Here is a 19,090-nt window from a genome sequence, read left to right as displayed (position 1 = left end):
GCGCTACTCCTTCGCGTCGAAAGGAGTCAGCTGAGGTGGTTCGGGCATCTGATCAGGATGCCTCCTGGGCGCCTCCCACTGGAGGTTTTCTGGGCACGCCCAACTAGCAGGAGACCCCGGGGAAGACCCAGGACAAGCTGGAGGGATTATATCTCCCAGCTGGCCTGGGAACGTTTTGGGATCCCCCAGTCATACATTTTTTCTATAAAACATAAAGTCTGCTGTGGCATTGAATCAAAAATGTTTGTTTACTTCTGTTAAGGCAATTAGCAGGCCATTATCAGTAACTACTTGTGAGATGGATCAGTCTATTTTACAGCTTTTTAAAGGTATTAATTGTTTTTGGCCAAATATCCACAGGACAAAGTCAGTCAGAGCTTTAAAGTCCTATATTATGGTTCTCATGTGTTCGCTTATGTTGACAATCACACCAGATAACACACAATTATCTGATAAATCCTTGTTTTCCATGGCAGTAAATGTTTCAGGAGTTTAGAAAAGTCCTTATTTTCTAGCTGATGTTACAATTTTGCAGACTGTACTCACTCTAAAGGCAATCTTTTAACATACAGTATATACAGTGAGCAGAGGAGGAAATCAGTCTATATAAAACTTAACAGACACACATTTATAGGCTTCACATTAATTAAAATAGAATTTATGCTTTTGACACACTTTTTCCACCTGTGAAATAAAATAAAGTAAAGCTGCATATTGAGGTGGCTATCATGTTATTTAGTTTGTTACCGGTTTCAGTTCCAGTGCCGCTGCTCCCCTACGCATCCATCCACTGCTCTAAAACCAGCGATGACAGGGCAACACTCTGGGTCCACTCATCTAACCCAAATACAGGAAGATGATTAGAAATGAAGATTTCTAATCGATACATCTGAAATAACCCCAACATATTACACATGACACAATTATGGAGACACTGAAGCACTCATACTGTAACACACAAGTCTCCAGACATGTTGATGCAGTCCCAACATCTGCTGTGGACAGAGGTAAGTTCAAGAGGACCAGCGCAGTGACACAGCTGCCTTTAAAGCTGCAGAGTCTATGGCATTTCACAGAGCTGAGGTAGAACTTCATCTGACTCCAGTTTTGACGTCTGACGCTTTCAGACTTCTCTTCCAAACTGGATGGATCTGTGTTACATGAAGAAGAAATTCTCTTTAAGCACCCATCCCTCTGATATTACTAAATTAAATTCTGTTCAGTTATTTAAAGGAGCAGTTCAGGGCGAGTGGTGGGCCTGCATATATGAACTGAACTGTGTGGGGTAAACACTATTATACTGGGCATGTAATGGAAAACCTAAAAGTACTGAGAAGCCAGTGTGCCAGTGTGTGTGTGTGTGTGTGCGTGCGTGTATTACTGGTGGGGGTAATGCAGGCTCTAGATGTCGTCCCAGAAATGACAACAGTCGTCTCCATATCAGCCCGCTGCCCAGAAACATGAAGCCTGTCACCAACCAGAAGGCACGAGGGTCCTGGTGATAAACACAGCCATAAATATATGTGCGTATAAACATACAAAAGGTACAGCATGCATATGGAGAGATACGGACCGAAATGAATAAATCCACTTAAAACAGTTACGCACATGCAAAAAAAAAAAAAGAGATATCAACCATTTTGAAATTAGATATATTAATTAGGTTTTTCTGTAAACTATCAACTAAGTTTTATCCTTAATTTTATCACACGAACAGTTCAAAACAAATTAGAAAATTAAGACAAGGGAGTCCTCATATTTGAGACGTTGCAAACAACAACTATCAAACTTAATGTTGATATAAACTCACATCTTCAAAAGCTGTTGTCAAATTCATCCCAAAGGCCACCCCTATCAAACCGAATAAGGACAGGGAGAAGGAGCCCATCGTCAGCTGCAGATTCAGACGCATCATCACGTTACGATGGCTACAATAAAACAGACAAGAAGTCAATTTATCCTGAGAAAACTCAAAAACATTGTCCGAGATTTGTTTTTTTGGGATTCAAGCGAGAAAGAAAGATTTGTATAATGTACAGAACACACGTCGGCAGTTTCAAATAAAACCTTGAACATCGTAAACACAACGGTCAACAGTTTTCATATCCTGCTCAGAACACGACTGGATTTATTGAACTGATTGTTCAATGGTTCATTCAAGCCCAATAATCACAGTGTTGTGTTTGTCACTACCAAAAATATGTGTGCACACACTGTATGTATATTGTGCAGCCAGCGTGTGTACCTGTCCAGATTGATAAAGATGATACTCTCAGAGTCGTCTATGAGTCCTTTCAGCTCTCTGGCTTTGTTCCCCAGCTCCTCTGTCTGTATGGAGATGTTCAAAGTGAACACAATAAATAGCTCACCGAGTGTCAATCACATGTACTGTCGATGTGTTTCAGTGCTTTCGATAGTAAACTAACCAACTAGGAGGGGTGCGTGGACAGGGACATTCACCACAATTAAGGTGCAAGTAAATATAAATGTTTCCATAAACACGAAAATGTATTAGGTTTAATCAGGTCTTGATGAAAATGACTTCAGGCAACTGAAATAAGTCAAAAGGCCAATAATTAAATTATTTCTATTTAATAGGAAAATTAGGGGAGAAAATCAGCACCACAATACCTGCATGTAGTAATTCTCCAGTAACAGCTCCATCTCCTCAGCGTGGTCAATACCCAAATTGCTCTCTTCACTGAAAGGCAAACAGACGGACATAAGTTCATACACATAAAAAAAAAAAAAAAAAGGTCGGGTAGTTATCAAAACCTTCAGAGTCGTTTTCTGGTATGTTTAATTTTCAGGGAAGTCATCCTAACTTTTACTTCACCCCAACGAGATATTTCTGAAACCCCTGACCGTAACGTTTAACCTAACCCCCAACTAATAAGGACAATAGTAGAGAAAAACATGATCCGTAGGGGAGGGGAGAGACTCTTCAAAATGGACAACAGACTTGGACCCATTAGAGTCTTCTTTATCTTAGATTGCAACCAGTGACTGGGACTTAAGACGAGTCTACAGAGATTGCTGTCTGTTTGAGTGCTTGAGTGACATACAAAACTCTTGGGTCTGTCCACTTTGTGAGACAGAGCTCTTCAATGATCTCATCCTCGTCTAAAATCTTCAGCAAGGAGTCCTTAAATACTTTTATGTCTGTCTCCAACTCTGATAAACTGTCACAAAAGAGAGACAAAGAAAATAAGTGAATACATAAATGATTCGGTCAAACACTGTTATAGACATATACTGTTCAAAGATAACAATAGTAATCTAAAAAGTGAGCGTAGAAGCATGCTCTATTTTATACATGAATCCTGAATGACCAGTAAAATAAAAAAAAAAACAGTCCCGCCCCAGAGATGCTCACCCAATTCCTCTAATCTAGACAAATGTTGTAATCCAGAAATGTTACCCTTTTTCTAACTATGTCAAGATAAATGCTTATGTGTTTTACCTCTTGCTGCTCTGCAGCAGTATATGTAGTTTACTTCTATCAGCAGAAAGGATTTTAGCGTCCACGAGGGATTCCAATGTGTCCAATATTACTGGTTCAACATCGTTCAGCCGGGTCTGTAGAGTATTTACCTATTGACACAAACACGGACACTCGCTTATGTTGTAACAGAGCTTCAGGCATGTCCTTATTTATGTGGGTTAGAATATGCTTAAGTACACAAGCGCACTGTCTCCCTGTGATCTGTCTCACCTTGTGCTGCAGGACTGCCTCCAGTGCTCTGAACTCAAAGGGCAGAGAGTGTGTCTGCGATGCCAGCTGAGGGGCGAGCTCCAGTACCAGCCAGCGCTCCAGTCCCAGACCGCGAAAATCCAGCACCAAAAAGTACTGCGGGGTCAAAATGGCTTTCAAAGACTGTGAAGAGACAGAGGGTCAACGGGGAGAGAAGTTAGGCACTTAGGGAAACACTCAAACATATACTCTGATCCCACGAGTCGATGCAACTACTTTGAAAACATCTCAATTAAAAATTTCAGGCTGTTAATATACGTGACATTTCATATGTTCATACGTCTGTACTCAGTGTGTTTTATACAACTGTGCATGCATTTCAAAGCCTGTTGTCCCACTAGTTGACTCTGATCTGTAAATATTTGCGGTGAGCGCTGATCAATGAAATCATGCTGATCCCGTACAAGTGCACTTCTGTGTTTGCTTTCTAAAGCAACAGTTAGATACCCAAAACAGGCCCACCAATCAGGATCCGTGATCAGACTCTGCTTCCAGAATTTAGACGCAGCTGATACAAAACTGAGGTGTATCAGTGTGTCACAGTCTGCAGGGGAGGATCTCCCGACACAGCTACAGCACGGGAAGCTTTTAATATTACAGGCAATGAATCAGCACTCTGTTGTATTTATGTTTTATTTTGTTTACCACTTATAATTACAAAACAAGAAACATGCTGTGCCTCAGTCATTTATTGATTCCAGTCTGGCTAAAGTTTTTTTTTTTTTTTTTTTTTTTTTTAAAGACAATTATAGTTTCAGTTGCTTCTGTCCTTATTTGACTGATGACTAAATTTATAATTTCATGAACATAATCTTGATGTTTCCTTCTGACTGCAGGATGGCTGTGAAGCTGGCCTGTGTCTGCCTGCTGCTGGTTCTGTTCTGTCTCAGCTGGGCCAAAGAACCAACATGTGTCACATCTGCTTCTAGCTGCGACGAGTGCATCCAGTTGGACCCTGAGTGCGCCTGGTGCACCGCCCCCGGTGCAAACATTCGCTGTCATACCGTGAACGGGCTGCGCAGAGCAGGCTGTGGTAAAAGTTATATCTATAACCCTAACAGCAGGGTGGAGGTTGTCAAGAATGACAGCAGGTAAGGATCCTGGTTTACAGAGCCGCAGTCAAACTCTGCGGTGGTTAAACGACACGTAGACAAATTTACAAATCTGTCTTCAAACAATAGTGAGGTGCCCATAAAGGCACTGAAACAGTAACTGATTAATTTAATCACAGCTCCTTTTCATACTGGCCAATAAAAGAGAAAGTGGAATTACAGTATTTTTAGTAAGAAATTCCCCTATGTGTCCTATTACTTTAAGATAAACTATTAAATCCATCACCCCAAACTAATATGACACTGGTGCAGAAGGAAATATTTTGATCATTTGTGCAATACTGTAATGACTTCTAAGGTATTGATCTTCTTGCTGGTGACCTCTGCAGCACAGACCCTGCAGACGCCAAAACTCTGTTCCTGCAGCCTCAGGAGTTCTCCCTACATCTGAGGCCGCGCGTGAGCCAGTCCTTTCCACTAACTATCTCCATGCCGACAGACCAGCCAATAACAGAGCTGACTATGAACACCAGCAATGTGCCAGCAGGAGTCGACATCACAATCAGCAGCACAATGAAAGGAAATCGCCTGCTTGTACAGGTCAGAGAAGTAATGTCTAATGTAACATTCAAGTGTCACTTCTTATTCGTGCCTTTACAAAATACACATTATTATAATAATAGTTCGTCTTTCTCACTAGGTGAATGTGGAAGCTGCTCAGTGTCCCCGTACGAGTGATAGCTCAAACCAGAACAGAACTGGACCTTGGTCTGTCTATATCACTTTCAAAGGCTTTCCACAGAGCGTGAAGTTAGAGATCACTTTGCTTTGTAAGTGTGCAGAACCATGCTACACTGAGTAAACAGTCCAAAAGCTGAGGATCAGCTAATCTGCAAAATCTGGACATTGAAATAGAGTCAGTTCTATTTAAACTATGTAATATATAAATCCCAATATTCTGCAAAAAAACAAAACAAAGACTGTGGCAAATTAAAGGAACAGAACAGCACAGGTGTCTTCAATGTGACAAAGGTTTTGTGAAAAAAAACACACACAAAAAAAAAAACAATTTGCCTTCCCAGGTCAATGCAACTGCACAGGAAACCGTGAGGAAAACAGCGCTGGCTGCAGCAGTCACGGGGCTCTCGCGTGTGGCCAGTGTGAGTGCTACGAGCATTATGACGGACAACGCTGCCAGATGGACACGGATTCCTTGTTATCGAGAGACGATCGATTCTGCCGCTCAGACTCGAATGCCCCCGTGTGCAGCGATCGGGGGAGGTGCGTGGAGGGCTTCTGTCACTGTGACATACGCGAGAATCCAAAGGAAAGATACAGCGGAAGATTCTGCGAGTGCGACAACTTTAACTGTTTTTACAGCAACGGCAGGTATACGTGATGATCAGTGAACACTTTCTGCCCGAGAAGTCAAACATTGTCTTCTCTTTTAATCCTACTTAGTTACAATAACAGATAGATGGATGAATATTACGTTTTTGATCGAACAGATTATGTGGAGGAAACGGGAAGTGTATGTGTGGAAGGTGCATCTGTGACGACGATTGGACAGGTGAAGACTGCAGCTGCTCCATGGAAACCGACTCCTGTTTGGCCAAAAACCAGATTCTATGCAATGGGAGAGGGATGTGCCAGTGTGGAAGATGTAAATGCGAGATGCCGTATGTAGGTCCGACCTGTGAGAACTGCCCTTTGTGTGAGAACAGATGTCAGGAGCACACTGTGTGTGTGGAGTGCCGCGCATTCGGGACGGAAACGATGAAAAACAGGTGAGATCAGATATATATTCACCTCTTAACATGAATAGTCTAGTGCTGCATACTCTATTCGTTACAGAATATTCTGTCTATCTCTTCTATACTTCTCTTCAAGAAAATCTTGACAGAACTGACATGACAGTTTTCTTTCATATCAGTTATTACTCGTCATCAGACTTGCTGTATCATTTTCTTTCTGACAGCACTAATGGTTACGGTTGATGACAAAGTGCAAAAAAGTAAAACTTCTTGACTTTACTTGTGCATTTACTTTTTCATCTGAAACAAATGTTAAACTGACTGTGCTCTCACATTCGCCATCAGGTGTGACAGAGAGTGCGGCTACCTCACCGTGACAATGGTGGAGACTAAAGATGATTTGCCTCAAAGAGGAGACACTAATCAATTCTGTAAAATGAGGAGTCGTCATGACGATTGCTTCTTCTTCTACACCTTGTCCAGCATGGCCTCTGGAGAACAAGCGACTGTGGTTCGGGCTAAACAATGTCCACGTGTAGTGCAGAAGTAATCCACCATTCCTTCGTGTGTTTGGTATGGCTTTATGCATTGAGTTTTATATATTGTTATAGAACACAATTATTTTATCTCACTATAACGTAGAGTTTCCTGTAATAACATAGTAATAGTATATTGTAGTATATTGTTATATCAAGAAGAGTTTATTGTAATTATGTGATACATTTCTTTGATGTAATAACGTGAAAATATCTTGTTATAACTAAACTTTCCATGTTGTGATGTGATGCTGATCTGTTTTTGTGGTCTGGCAGCAATACGCTTCTGTATTAAACAGCCTTATTCACTTTAATTAATGTAAGAAATTGTGATATAATTATATTATAAATAAAATAATTTACAACCTTGAAAACAATGCGGTAATACAGAGCCTTCTGGGAACTTTGAGCCACACATATTTTTCCAGTTTTCATGATTTTACTGCGCTGTCATCATCTGGGCGGCATCATGTTTCCTTTGGTTCAGAAACCTGCACTGATACCTCTAGTTTAAAATGAAGCTATATCGAGATCTGCATCACGAGAGGTTGATTGTAAGTGTTTTGCAGGGCTACAGTATATTCCTGACTATGGCAACAAATATTTACCCGGTGTTACAAATGTTTTGGGTCGGACTTAAGATAACATTTTCCTAATAAACAGCCAGATTAAAGATGATCTTGATCTGAAAGCACCTGCCAGTGCATGTGTGTGTTATAAGAGCAAAAAGGAACAACATACCGCCATTCGTATAATAATGCAGTTGTTTCTTGCAGTGAGGCTGGTACTGTGCTGGAAACGAAGGTCTCTGGCCTGAAGACTCAGCTCCTGACAAAGCTCTGTCTTCTTCTTTTCTTTAAAAAAAGAAAAAGAAAAGAGGAGCAGAGACTGAGTGAAATAACACAGACACAATCCGACCACATGTTTTTTTTTTTTTTACTTTACATGGGACACACACACACACCAGGCAGAGGCAGCTGCTTTTAGCATATTTTTTTTTTCTTCAAAAAAACAACTCTTCTTGTTGGACGACAAACACAACAGAGTGCGCTACCACAATAGGGGATAGTTACACAACATGTCAAAGCAGAAGTAACACAGCAACAGTATAATGTATGTCCTGTGCGGCTAAGAGTGAACTCCAGGGTATGAAATGATGAAAACAATACCAACACTGTCAAATGTAAGAGACGACCAATCATGTCTCTTACATGGTCATATTTTGACAATCAATCAAAATAAGAAGCATCAGACAATAGAAATTGATTAAATTAATTTCCTAACACTTACCAAATGATGTGACATTTCCTTCTTGGTCAAACTTCATCTGTCACATAAATAAAACATGAAACTGGTCACCTGAACTGATCACAACAGCCTCAGTTTAAACTCACAGCAGTTTCAGCATGAATTTCTGCACTTAAAATGCACGACAGTCGAAAATATGGTTTAAATCCACGTGAAAAAAGCTGCGAGATCCAACGGTCTGCATCATCTCACCACTAAGTACTTCTAACATGGAGCTAGTAGCCACTGCTATTCAACGACCACTGAAACTATATCTCTTACCACGACAAAAGCTGGAGGCACACTAGAGAGCGGGGCGTCTGTGACTCTTCTGCGGATGAAGGACACTGTTAAAAGAAAAGAAAGAAAAGTTAAAACCACATGTGAAGGAAAGTTTTCCCATATAAAGCAGAACAGACTTGAACACAGCAGGACTAACAAGGTAATAACACTTCCTTCCTTCCTTCCTTTCTCCATAACAGTTAGAGTCGTTCACTTATCTTCTTTGACTACAGCAGTGCTGAATGTTAAAATATAAATCTACTTTGCTCTGAAACTGACAGGTATGGGAAACACTAGTTGACATTTCTCATCGTTCTTTTGACATCTTGGGGCTGAACGGTGAATCAATTCATCAAGAAACAATCAACTCGGATTAATCAATATTGAAAAAAGTAATTATTATTTGCAGCCCTGTTGTTGTCAGTGTGTTATTTAAGTAACTGTTTTCATCTTACCAGGCCACGTTGCACCTCCTCGCAGCAGGTTCTCCTTCCCCATCGCAGCAGACTGAGCTCTCCTGGGACATCCCGACACAGGCAGTGTTTGACCGCGCAACGCATTTGAAATGACGTCACCGCAGCTCCAGCTGATCGATCCCAGTCTTCCGCCGCCACGCGGCTTCGCGGCTCGAGCTCCGCCGAGTCTCGAGGACAAAACACCGACAGAGCTGAAAAGGCGTTTCGGATTAAAGGTCCCGACGCACGGCGTCCCCGTGGACCTCACACCGCCAACCCGCGGCAGCGCGTGCGGTTTGATCCTCACGCGCACTGCCGCCATGCCGGTTCTGCACAGCTGAGCAGCACGTGACTCACAAAACATGCGGGAGAAAGGAAAAGGAGCCTCAGCCTCCGTACGCCGAGAAAGAAATGAACGCGGACGAGGCATGAAAAGCTCCACGTGTGTGAAATGCTCGAGTCATCTCATGGACGGTTTCGGAGGAGCCTCGAGTTTGTTTTGCCCGTTTGTTTTGTCCCGAGACGAGACGGTCCAGATCCACAGGACTAACCAGAGCCGCGTGTAACAGCCGCGGGACATGCAAAGCAAGGACTAGTTAACGTGTCCTCCTGCGGTGCGCGTCTCCTTTCCAACTCTCCTCGCGCCGTTTTAAAACGTGCTCGCGGCTCTGCTTGTTATGCTAACTGTCCTCACTTGCTAACAGCTGTTAGCATAACGACATTTATTTTGGCCTCGGTAATTATCCGGATTCGTGGCGACAGTAAACAAAGACACCAGTAAAACAGCTCGGTGACCCGCCGCTGACTACAGGCTGTCCTGAATCAACACATTACTCCGCGTTTCAGTCCCAAAAACACACTTCACCGGGTGAGGAAGAAACGAGCGACCGCGAGGACAGAGGCAAGAGCACTCCGACCACAATGCACCGCGGTGACGAGCGCACAAAGATCGTCTATAAAGAAGTCAATCACTCGGACAGAAAATGGAGCGTTTTTTTGTTTGTTTTTTTTCTTGTTTTTTTTTTTCACAGAGCACAAACAGGTTTAAAAAATACCGAGTGGTTGGCTCTAACATCAAATATGAAAGACGAGTAAGACCAGGAGGAGAAAATACACGTTAAATTGTTTTCATGATAGAAGTTATCATTTTCTTGATAAGTCAAACTTATTGTGGCCTACTTCCGACTTGTAAAATACTAATCAAAAGTTTGACCTAATTCATATTTCTTAATTATACTTTTTTTTTTTTTTTTAATCAAAGGCAATTATGAGTCAAGGGTTGCAAATTATGATTGCATTTTTAAAAGATACCGTTATAATTGTTATTTTCGGTAGGCTATTTTCAAACCAACTATGAAAAACCCAAAGATATTCACTTTACTATCATATGACACAGAAAAACAATCTTCCAACACAAAGGGTGAATGGTGCTTCAAAGCCCGTCTGTAAACGCCAGGAACAAGGGTTTGATGGGGGGGAGGAGGGGGGGGGGGAAATCCTCAATAACAGGATGACTTTTGTGGCACACAGCTATGACACGACGTGTGTTTGTGTGTGGGCTCCGTGGACCGGCTCGGTGATGACTGTGTGGGCGCAGCCGCGGAGGAGTTGTCGGAATCAGCATCCCTCTGCTGGACACAACCGGAAGGAGGCTGTGACAGGGAGGAAGCGTGGCGATTATTGTTTGACGCCGCATCCGATTATATACAGATACGATCTCGATCCAAACCCCATCCATCCATAGGCCTATTTTTATTTTTTTTTATTTTATTTTTTATTTTTATTGTATTATTTGTGCTGTTTGGACAATCGGCATTAAGAGCTGCCATGTTGCCGTCTTGTTACTCCAAACAGGCGGACAGCAGCGGGAAAAGGAGCTCCATCGCGAAGCTGCTCCTCGGGGTGTTCGTGGTTTACATGCTTCACACCGCCTGGCTGCTGTTTGGCTTCCTCAACACCAAACCCTGCGATGGAGACAGAGGGGAGCTCTGCATCACCTCCTATCTGACAGCCAGACCCAGACTACAGGTAAGCGCAGGCCTTTGATTCTTATGTGATACAAATCCGTGAGTTTCTGTGATGTATCTGATCATTTTAGCAAGTTGACAATTAAACAGACTGCCATATGCTTTTTTTTTCTTTTCTTTTTTTTTTCCATCATGTTATTTGCCCCTTTTTCTTTGTATGATGCCTAAAGCATGTGTTGTCTCCATGGAAGTTTAAGACAAGTAATAACCTACTTTTTTTTTAATTTTGGCCTTTAGGTTTTTTATTTCTGTGCCCAATTATTTAGAGAGATACATGTTTGTCAGGCCGAACCATTAAAGGCTCATGAGATGTATGGGGGAAGTCCACACTTAGATTCTGAAGGTGGTATATATCTCAGAGTACAGACTATTAAAATGTGAGTTTTGGAAAAAATACTGCTCTGTTACAACAACAAAAATCCATAATTCACAGATTTCAAATGAATCCTCAGTAAAATTTTGTTTAGGAGTGGTTAGTACAATCACAAAAATAAAGTTATTTGGAACAGACACGTTTTTCTCTTGTTTTCAACTTTCATCTGAACTAGGTTTTGAAATTAATCTCGAAGTTTGCAGAGACTGCTTTAATCTCTTTTTTTTAATTTTTTTTTTATTCAGCTGAGTGTCTTTACCTGCCTTGTGCCAGACAACAGCCCACTCAACCTCGCTGTAAAAATAGATCCGTTTGACCCTCACTCTACATTTGAGAGGTGGGTTTGACATTTGGATACATCCGTTAACGACACAAATCTTAATCAGACAAGACTCATTACTACAAATTTGGTCCATGACATGACATGTTGTGTTACCTGGTAGCGAAATCACAAGTCATTAACATAAATAGGTTATGAAAAGTTTTCCAGTCACTGTACATAGTAGCACTCTCATTCACATGAGTGGTTACTCACAACAGATAAGGTGTGTCACCATCACGGGAATGTGATTCTTGTGCATTGTGCACACAGGTAATAAAAAGATGTCACAACACAAACATTGTAAACGTTAACATGTGTGAAAGTTAATGAAAAGAAATGACATATTGCCGGGTTAGCTGTTCTAACTTATGCCTTTGTGTCTTTCCATAGGCAGGTGAACGTCTCTCTGCCAGAGGAGACTCGGGCTAACGGCACTCTGTATGCAGTTGTTTATGTCCACAGAGCTGCTGTTTCACCTCTGGAGGACAGCAGAGAAGTGCACTACGCAGCTCAGCTCACCACCTACATCACTCCTCCACCCACAGAAGGGCAGAAGGACACGCAGAAGGTACAGTGTAACTCAGTATCTGTAAACGTGCATCATATTCCAACCACCCTGTCACCTCTACAGTAGACATGCAAATAAATTCCTTCTGCGGCTCCGTCAGAGGCCCGGATCTAAGAATCCTGTGTCCCATTGGAGGCCGCACCTGTCAATCAATATGATGTCAGAGGACTTCACCCTCAACAAGGCGGGGCTTCCCAGTGATGTGCGGCGCTACATGAGAGTGTAAGTCACATGAAGCTTTGGAGGTCAAAGCAGGTGAGCAGTCAAAGTGCTGCTGACAGAGTGACATCAGAAGAAGAAGATATTCACTGGTACTCTGAGAGAAAATCAAGTGTGACTGTGGCATTTTATGATGCCTCTTTATTATAATATAGGAAATAAAATGTTTAGCTGGTGTTCTTTTGTGATGTATAATATATAATAATAATAATCCAATCTTCTCAATATTCATTCACTGTAAAGCTACCAGTCAGGGATCTTTTTAAAGCATCTATTTTATTTGAACACATACCCTGTTTAAGCCATACTATACATCCTATTTATAACCTTTTCTTATGACACTTGAGAAGAAGCAATATCTCTTGAAAACTTTCGGGATCTACAGATGGAAATTCCCTTTTACTGATAGTACATCTATGGTACAGAAAATGTATTGTCGCAGTTAAAATAACAATAGGTGTGTGTGGCCACTCGTTACAGGTTGCATGTTTCCTTGACCATTATTAATATAAATTTTGCAGTCCTCAGCAAGCATAATTATCTATCAATAAACAAGAACAAAAATCAAGTGAGGAAAAAACATAGTTGTGTTTTCATCTTGTGTTTACCTTGCGATCCCCTGCAGTGGCCCCAACCACTAAGTCAGTAACCACTGATTTATTTTCTACAAATAATGCACTGGTGATTGAAAAGTAAAGTAAACCTGTTAAATCCTGTCAAACGTAAAGGTGCCAGTAAGCAAACTGTTTAAATGTGCACATGTGTAAATTTGTTTACTCTCTTTGCATATTTCCCAGGCTGTAAATACGAGATGTGGCCGAGCCACCGTGTCAGTTTTATTGTAAACTTCCCTCCTGCCTCTCCTTGCAGCTCTCAGGAGGGCAGACAGATGATCTACCTCCCTCTGCTGCTGGTCAATGAGCTCAGCTTCAGAGTCAGAGACCTCATGGTAGGAAACTTTTGTATATAAACTTTAACAGACTTTTTGTTTTTTTTGTTTTAAAGTATCATGGCTGTATATTCATGTATTCATCCATGGACAGGAGATCAGCAGTGACACTGTTCAGCTCCCTTTGACTGTCTCCTATGAGGGAATTTCTTTGAGAGGATTCAGGTTTTGGGTCCATCTGCAGGACATGGTTTATTCCCTGCGGCAATTTGGTGAGCTAATAACTGGAGTTATAGTTTTTAAAGGGCTCAGGGCTCTGAATTATATTAAACGAGACATTTGATGGTGTGTTATACTGTGTACAGTTGTACAAGGTAGTTTTACCTGAATAAAACCTAAATAGCTCCTTTGTTTTCTTATGTAGGCTTCACAGAGGAGAATATTGATGAGATTAAAGAAACTCTGGTGGGATCCAACCTCTACCTGTTAGTGCTGACTGCATTTATCACAGCTCTACAAGTAAGAGTATATGTCACCACATATTTTACCATACAGTACATATTAGAGAGGACTTGATACAAAGTGTGGTAAAAAAATTTTGTAGTACAGTGAGACAAATGGACACAAGATAGCCCAGATATGTATTTCAAATCAAGGTTTTGTGAAATAAAAAGAATGATTTTATGATTTGTCTCCCACTTTTTTTTTTACAGCTCATCTGTGAATTTCTGGCTCTTAAAAATGACATCAGCTCATGGAGAAAAAAGAAAAGCATGGCGGGAATGTCCAGGAAGTCAGGTAATCTACGTAACATAAAAAAAAAAAAAAAAAAAAATCCCCTCTTTTTCTGTTGTCAGAACTAAAGGTTTTGTTCCTCTGGCAAAATTTCCAGTCTGCGTCACTGCATGATAGTTCCAGCCTTTATGAGTGACATTTATTTAATTATACATTTGCTGTAAGTGATCTACCACAGTGAGGCAGGTCCTGGAAAATGAAACGAGTTGTCCGTCTCTGCCTTTCTATTTCTAGTTCTGTGGCGTAGTCTCAGCACTTTGCTGATTTTCCTTCATCTACTAGAGGAGACCAGTCTGCTGGTGCTCCTTCCTGTCGGGCTGGGAGCATGTGTTGAGGTACTTACTGGTGTCGTCAAACAAATAAAAGTCGAATAAAGATCCACGCAGATTGACTAATCCTCTAATCTGTCACCCTGCCAGGTGTGGAAGGTGTTCAAAGTGTTTAAGATCCTGTTGCCGTGTAAAAGCAACAAGCTTCATGTGAGTATAGAGCATTTACCTGTCCGTGTTCACAGCGGTTTTAACAGGTATACAGTCTTGCTTGGTCTTACTCCTGTCTTACTCTACAGGTAAACAAGGTGGATGAAGAGGAGAGAAAGACGGTGGAGTATGATACACAGGTATCAGTATGTTTCTGTCTTGTCTCTCATTTTATAGTCTGCCTTAGGCTTTGTTTAATTTTAATACTTTTTCTGCGGTTGTCCCCCCAGGCATCCAGATACTTGTCCTACTTGGTCTATCCTCTGTGTATCAGTGGAGCGGTTTTCTCACTGGCCTACTTACGCCAAAAGAGGTGATCTAACCAGCAGATTCAACTTTCTGCTTTGCCGCTTCATTTAAATGTTGTCACACACATGACACCTCAACACAAGCTCTTTCCTTATGTCATCTTGGTTTCTTTTGATTATACTCAAGTGTTTAAAGCAGTCAGATTGAAATCGGACCTTAATGTTATTTGAATTAAAGTACAAGTTTTTTTTTAAAGTTTTTTTTTTACTGGTGCATAAGTAGGCACTTCTAATTGTTAAATTAACATAAATTTGTATTATGTTGACAGTTACTATTCCTGGCTGATCAACAGCCTGGTGACCGGTGAGTTTTCTACCATCCACCCTATCATCATCATCATCATCATCATCATCATCATCATCATAGAGCAGTTTTTCAAAGTATTTCACTGAAAGCTTTTCAGTTTTATAATTAATCTGAAGGTTTAACTTTCATTTGAACCATTAGTGTGCTGTACGAACACTTTAACTCCCCTCTCACCCTCTCAGGAGTGTATGCCTTCGGCTTCCTGTCGATGGCTCCTCAGCTCTTCATTAACCACAAGGTCGGTCCTGCAGATAACCCAGCGACAGCAAAAATGTGGTCATTATTGATGTATTATTTAACAAATTAAATAATAAATAAATGTCATTAAATATTGCAATTCATTAATTTTAATTATGTAAATTAAGAACTGCTCCCCGTCGTCTCTTTGTTTTTCCTTTGCTGATGAACAGTTGAAGTCTGTGAGCCACCTGCAGGGGACAGTATTGATGTACAGAGTGAGTGTTTCTCTGACTTGTTCACCAACAGTAACAGTGACAATGACTCTCAAATGTTTTTGGACACTGTATTAAAATGATTCAACCATTTTAATTCAACTCTTACCAGGATCTGAGTTTCATTAGCTTATAATTCCCTCCTCTCCTCTCTCCACCAGGGAGTGAACACGCTGATTTCGGATCTGTGTTCCTGTGCCTCCTTTTTCTCCTCGTCTGCATCATTTTCCTCCTCCCATCAACTTTCCTGCTTCAGAGATGAGCTCCTCTTCTTCCTCTACCTCTACCAGCGAAGGTACGAAGCAGTATCACAAACGCTTACACAGAACATATAATATATGTACTTCAGTACCCAGAAATCAGATAAGACACACAAACACTACAAAACATGTACGCATACACACAAATTTAAAATAAATACCCCGACAGAAAAACCTCCTGAATTTCACGTGCAAAAGCTCGTGACCACATGACACATGTAATTGTGCACATGTGAAACATGTACAATGTATTTTGCCCATGGGAACAAGTGGTTTAGGAACATTTTCATGATGTAATGTGCGAAGCCCATGTAGAGTCCCATATGAAAACTTTTCCACATATTTTCCCCATAATATCATATGTGGCAACATGTGGAAAGCATGGGAAACCCGTGTGTTTCTTCTGTAAGGGTCCATACATAGCTTTTCTTCTTAACTAGTTTTATCATGCCATCCCCATTAATGGATTTGTGTTCAAAGTTGCCATGGTAACACTAATACCATCCTGCTCTTATCTCATATCTTCACCAGGCGTTACTCTGCCAAACCCAGAAGACGAGAGTCTGTTCCCCATACCAAGAAAGTGAAGACTCAGTGAGGACAAGACAAATGGATGTTTTCGGGAGAGAGTGTGCACATGGGAACTAATCACACTTCAGGATGTGAGACAGAGACTCAGGCAGGATTGTGGTCCATGTGAGCCACAGCAGCAGCGACTGACTGATCCTGTCCTGCTTCAGACTCTGCGCTGCTGTGTGCTGGTGGTGGTGCTGCTTTTCGCTTGACACTGATGAAACTTCCCCTTTACTGTTGCAGTGAGTGAGCTCGTTCATCCACAGACTTCTCTACTGTTCATTTCATGCTGGGTTACCTTTGAACTACTGTATCAGCAGCATCCCGTCGCCACTTGTGATGTACATTTATTTGCTGGATTCTGCTCTTGATGCACACATGAGGGAGTTGAAGGTTTCTGGTACATTGTGAAGGTTCAATTCTATGACTCAGTGTAGTTTGACAACCATGAATTAATAATCCCCTTTAGACTACACTTTAACTTTAAGACTGACTGACTGACTGACTTAAACACAGATTCTCGATTTAAAATTTACTTTAAGAAGCTGCAGAAGAAGAAAGGTTTTTTTTTCCAAATACTGTTTTTAGAGCTTAAATACATACAGTGTATTCTATATGGTTATTCATGCATTTCACTAAAGCTATAACTATTTAATGCTCACGTGGAATATTTTAACAGCTGCACTGTTAGATCAAATGAAAATTATTCAGCATTTTTCTTCATACACAATTTCCCCCAAACTCAGTGCAACACATTTATTATCTATTGAAAGCTTCACATCCTGACTACAATGTTAAATAATGTCCAATTGTATGAACACTGCATTGCTTAGCAACACATGATTTGAGGTAAAATATCATGGCGTTCTTTTACAAACATTTCCACAAGAATGTGTGATGACAAAGGAAGAACATTCTCAATGCAACATTCAAGAAATGTTTCACAGATTGGAGATGGTTTTCTATTAAAACGTTCCTGTCATCTGATAGTTTAGCAAAGCTAGAACATTTTGGCTGCAACATATGATGATGTTTTGGGGACGTTGTCGAAACCTGAGGTGACAGACACCCAATGTGAAGACAGAGTGATGAGATATGATTGAGACATGGTGTGTCCTGAATGACAATGATCGGTATTCAGGGATCACCACAAATAAAGATGAAGCACGTAGCCTCATGTGTTCAAAGTGTATGCAGCATGTTACTGACTTGCATGAGAAGACATGTTGTTGTGCACAAATAAATCTTCGGACAAAGTGGAACAAACCAGCTCTGGTATCTAGATCTAATGGGTAAAAAGAAGAGATGGGATCTGAGCTTGCTTAAGGCATTATGTTCAAACTATGCTATCAACAATCTTCTGAGAATGTTGCAACAAAAAAATGTGTACACTGTTTTTATATTACGCTATCCAACTCTAAAATGATAACATTTTAGGCATATTAAAAAAAAAATGTCCCACTGAAAACATTTCCACAAAATATTTTCGGAATGTTTTAAGAGAAAGTTATCCTACCTTTAAGAATAATATTCAAGGAACAACAACAACAAAAAGCGTCCCTTCCAAAAAAATTACAAGAACATTATAATACTCTCATGACGTTTTTAGAACAGATTAATTACGTCAGACCAGTAATGAAAAGATCAGCACTTTTTTAATCTTGCAATCTTAGAAAACAAAGAAATTACTTTCGTTAAAATTCTGATACTTCTTGGCACATTCTTGGTCAGCAAGTTGTGCCGATGTGAAGGCGCTGACAGTTAGTATTATCGGCTTGTATTGTAGATGAAGTCCAACACATCAGTGGGTGCTCAATCATGACCTGATGGGCAGATTTACTGTTCGTCTTTTGTGTAAATAAAGTCTTCCCCATCATGTTACACATTGAGTTATTTTCACTGTCACTGTTCTGCAAAACAATTTTAAAAAGAAAGACTTTGTAGTGTTACCATTTAAAAAAAAGAAAAGAAACAATACTTGTGGCAATGTAATTTCCCCTGTAGGAGATAAGACCTACAGTTCAGCTGCAAAATGTAACAACCTGTCTGTTCCCTTTTACTTGTCACACAAATGCATCATGTCATAGAGGAAACACGCATTTACTGACTTTTTACTGTACCACACTGATCTCAGTGCTAATTTCTGACTGAACTGTTTTAACTGGAAAACAATTTTTAATTATTGTATTTTTCATCATTTCGGCAATGCACCCAGCTTGTTAATTATTACTCTTTTGTATAAAACAGTATAAAAACTAAAACTGTAACTGACTTTAAGGTTTATGTAAATTTGATCAAATCTGCTACTACAGTATGGTATTATGTGAGTGTGTGAATGTGTCTATCAATGAGAACTGCTTGACTGGTGTCTCTTAATAAATACAAAGCAGGAAGCGCG

The 19,090-nt window shown here is 40.6% G+C and overlaps 3 protein-coding genes across 3 annotated transcripts; 2 read left to right on the top strand and 1 right to left on the bottom strand.

Annotated features, from left to right (window-relative positions):
- Positions 1-371: 371 nt before the first annotated feature.
- On the bottom strand, positions 372-10,046 carry mrs2 (magnesium transporter MRS2). The gene is made up of 12 exons (XM_069693232.1): positions 9,121-10,046; positions 8,666-8,730; positions 8,387-8,423; positions 7,838-7,950; positions 3,716-3,877; positions 3,464-3,594; positions 3,066-3,182; positions 2,632-2,701; positions 2,246-2,328; positions 1,811-1,928; positions 1,382-1,495; positions 372-1,151 (listed from the first exon to the last, which is right to left on the bottom strand). Exons 1-12 carry the CDS (start codon positions 9,548-9,550, stop codon positions 1,092-1,094), a joined length of 1,500 nt encoding a protein of 499 aa, XP_069549333.1. The 5' UTR covers positions 9,551-10,046; the 3' UTR covers positions 372-1,091.
- On the top strand, positions 4,527-7,511 carry LOC138617890 (integrin beta-1-like). The gene is made up of 6 exons (XM_069693234.1): positions 4,527-4,845; positions 5,196-5,406; positions 5,507-5,636; positions 5,889-6,195; positions 6,315-6,593; positions 6,906-7,511. Exons 1-6 carry the CDS (start codon positions 4,556-4,558, stop codon positions 7,108-7,110), a joined length of 1,422 nt encoding a protein of 473 aa, XP_069549335.1. The 5' UTR covers positions 4,527-4,555; the 3' UTR covers positions 7,111-7,511.
- Positions 10,047-10,720: 674 nt separating the features above from the next.
- LOC138617888 (lipid scramblase CLPTM1L-like) lies at positions 10,721-19,090 on the top strand. Its single transcript, XM_069693231.1, has 17 exons — positions 10,721-11,148; positions 11,766-11,857; positions 12,233-12,410; positions 12,511-12,632; positions 13,500-13,578; positions 13,673-13,790; positions 13,943-14,037; positions 14,232-14,316; positions 14,548-14,648; positions 14,733-14,792; positions 14,882-14,932; positions 15,023-15,105; positions 15,370-15,404; positions 15,590-15,645; positions 15,818-15,862; positions 16,021-16,154; positions 16,651-19,090. Exons 1-17 carry the CDS (start codon positions 10,948-10,950, stop codon positions 16,715-16,717), a joined length of 1,602 nt encoding a protein of 533 aa, XP_069549332.1. The 5' UTR covers positions 10,721-10,947; the 3' UTR covers positions 16,718-19,090.

The sequence above is a fragment of the Brachyistius frenatus genome, unplaced genomic scaffold (genome assembly GCF_029030835.1).
Source record: "Brachyistius frenatus isolate BFR_SWC_R1_liver_20210118 unplaced genomic scaffold, ASM2903083v1 Contig_14, whole genome shotgun sequence".
NCBI lineage: Eukaryota > Metazoa > Chordata > Actinopteri > Embiotocidae > Brachyistius > Brachyistius frenatus.
The sequence above is the reverse complement of the archived record's forward strand: the minus strand, read 5'-3'. Positions and strand labels throughout refer to the sequence as shown.

Coding starts and splice junctions, on each gene's coding strand:
- LOC138617888 (XM_069693231.1), top strand. CDS start 10,948: ATGTTGCCGTCTTGTTACTCCAAACAGGCGGACAGCAGCGGGAAAAGG. Junction 13,791..13,942: donor TTATTCCCTGCGGCAATTTG/GTGAGCTAATAA, acceptor TTTCTTATGTAG/GCTTCACAGAGGAGAATATT. Junction 16,155..16,650: donor CTCTACCTCTACCAGCGAAG/GTACGAAGCAGT, acceptor TATCTTCACCAG/GCGTTACTCTGCCAAACCCA.
- LOC138617890 (XM_069693234.1), top strand. CDS start 4,556: ATGAACATAATCTTGATGTTTCCTTCTGACTGCAGGATGGCTGTGAAG. Junction 5,407..5,506: donor GAAATCGCCTGCTTGTACAG/GTCAGAGAAGTA, acceptor CTTTCTCACTAG/GTGAATGTGGAAGCTGCTCA. Junction 5,637..5,888: donor GTTAGAGATCACTTTGCTTT/GTAAGTGTGCAG, acceptor TTGCCTTCCCAG/GTCAATGCAACTGCACAGGA.
- mrs2 (XM_069693232.1), bottom strand. CDS start 9,550: ATGCCTCGTCCGCGTTCATTTCTTTCTCGGCGTACGGAGGCTGAGGCT. Junction 8,424..8,665: donor TGCCTCCAGCTTTTGTCGTG/GTAAGAGATATA, acceptor TTTATGTGACAG/ATGAAGTTTGACCAAGAAGG. Junction 3,595..3,715: donor AGGCAGTCCTGCAGCACAAG/GTGAGACAGATC, acceptor TTGTGTCAATAG/GTAAATACTCTACAGACCCG.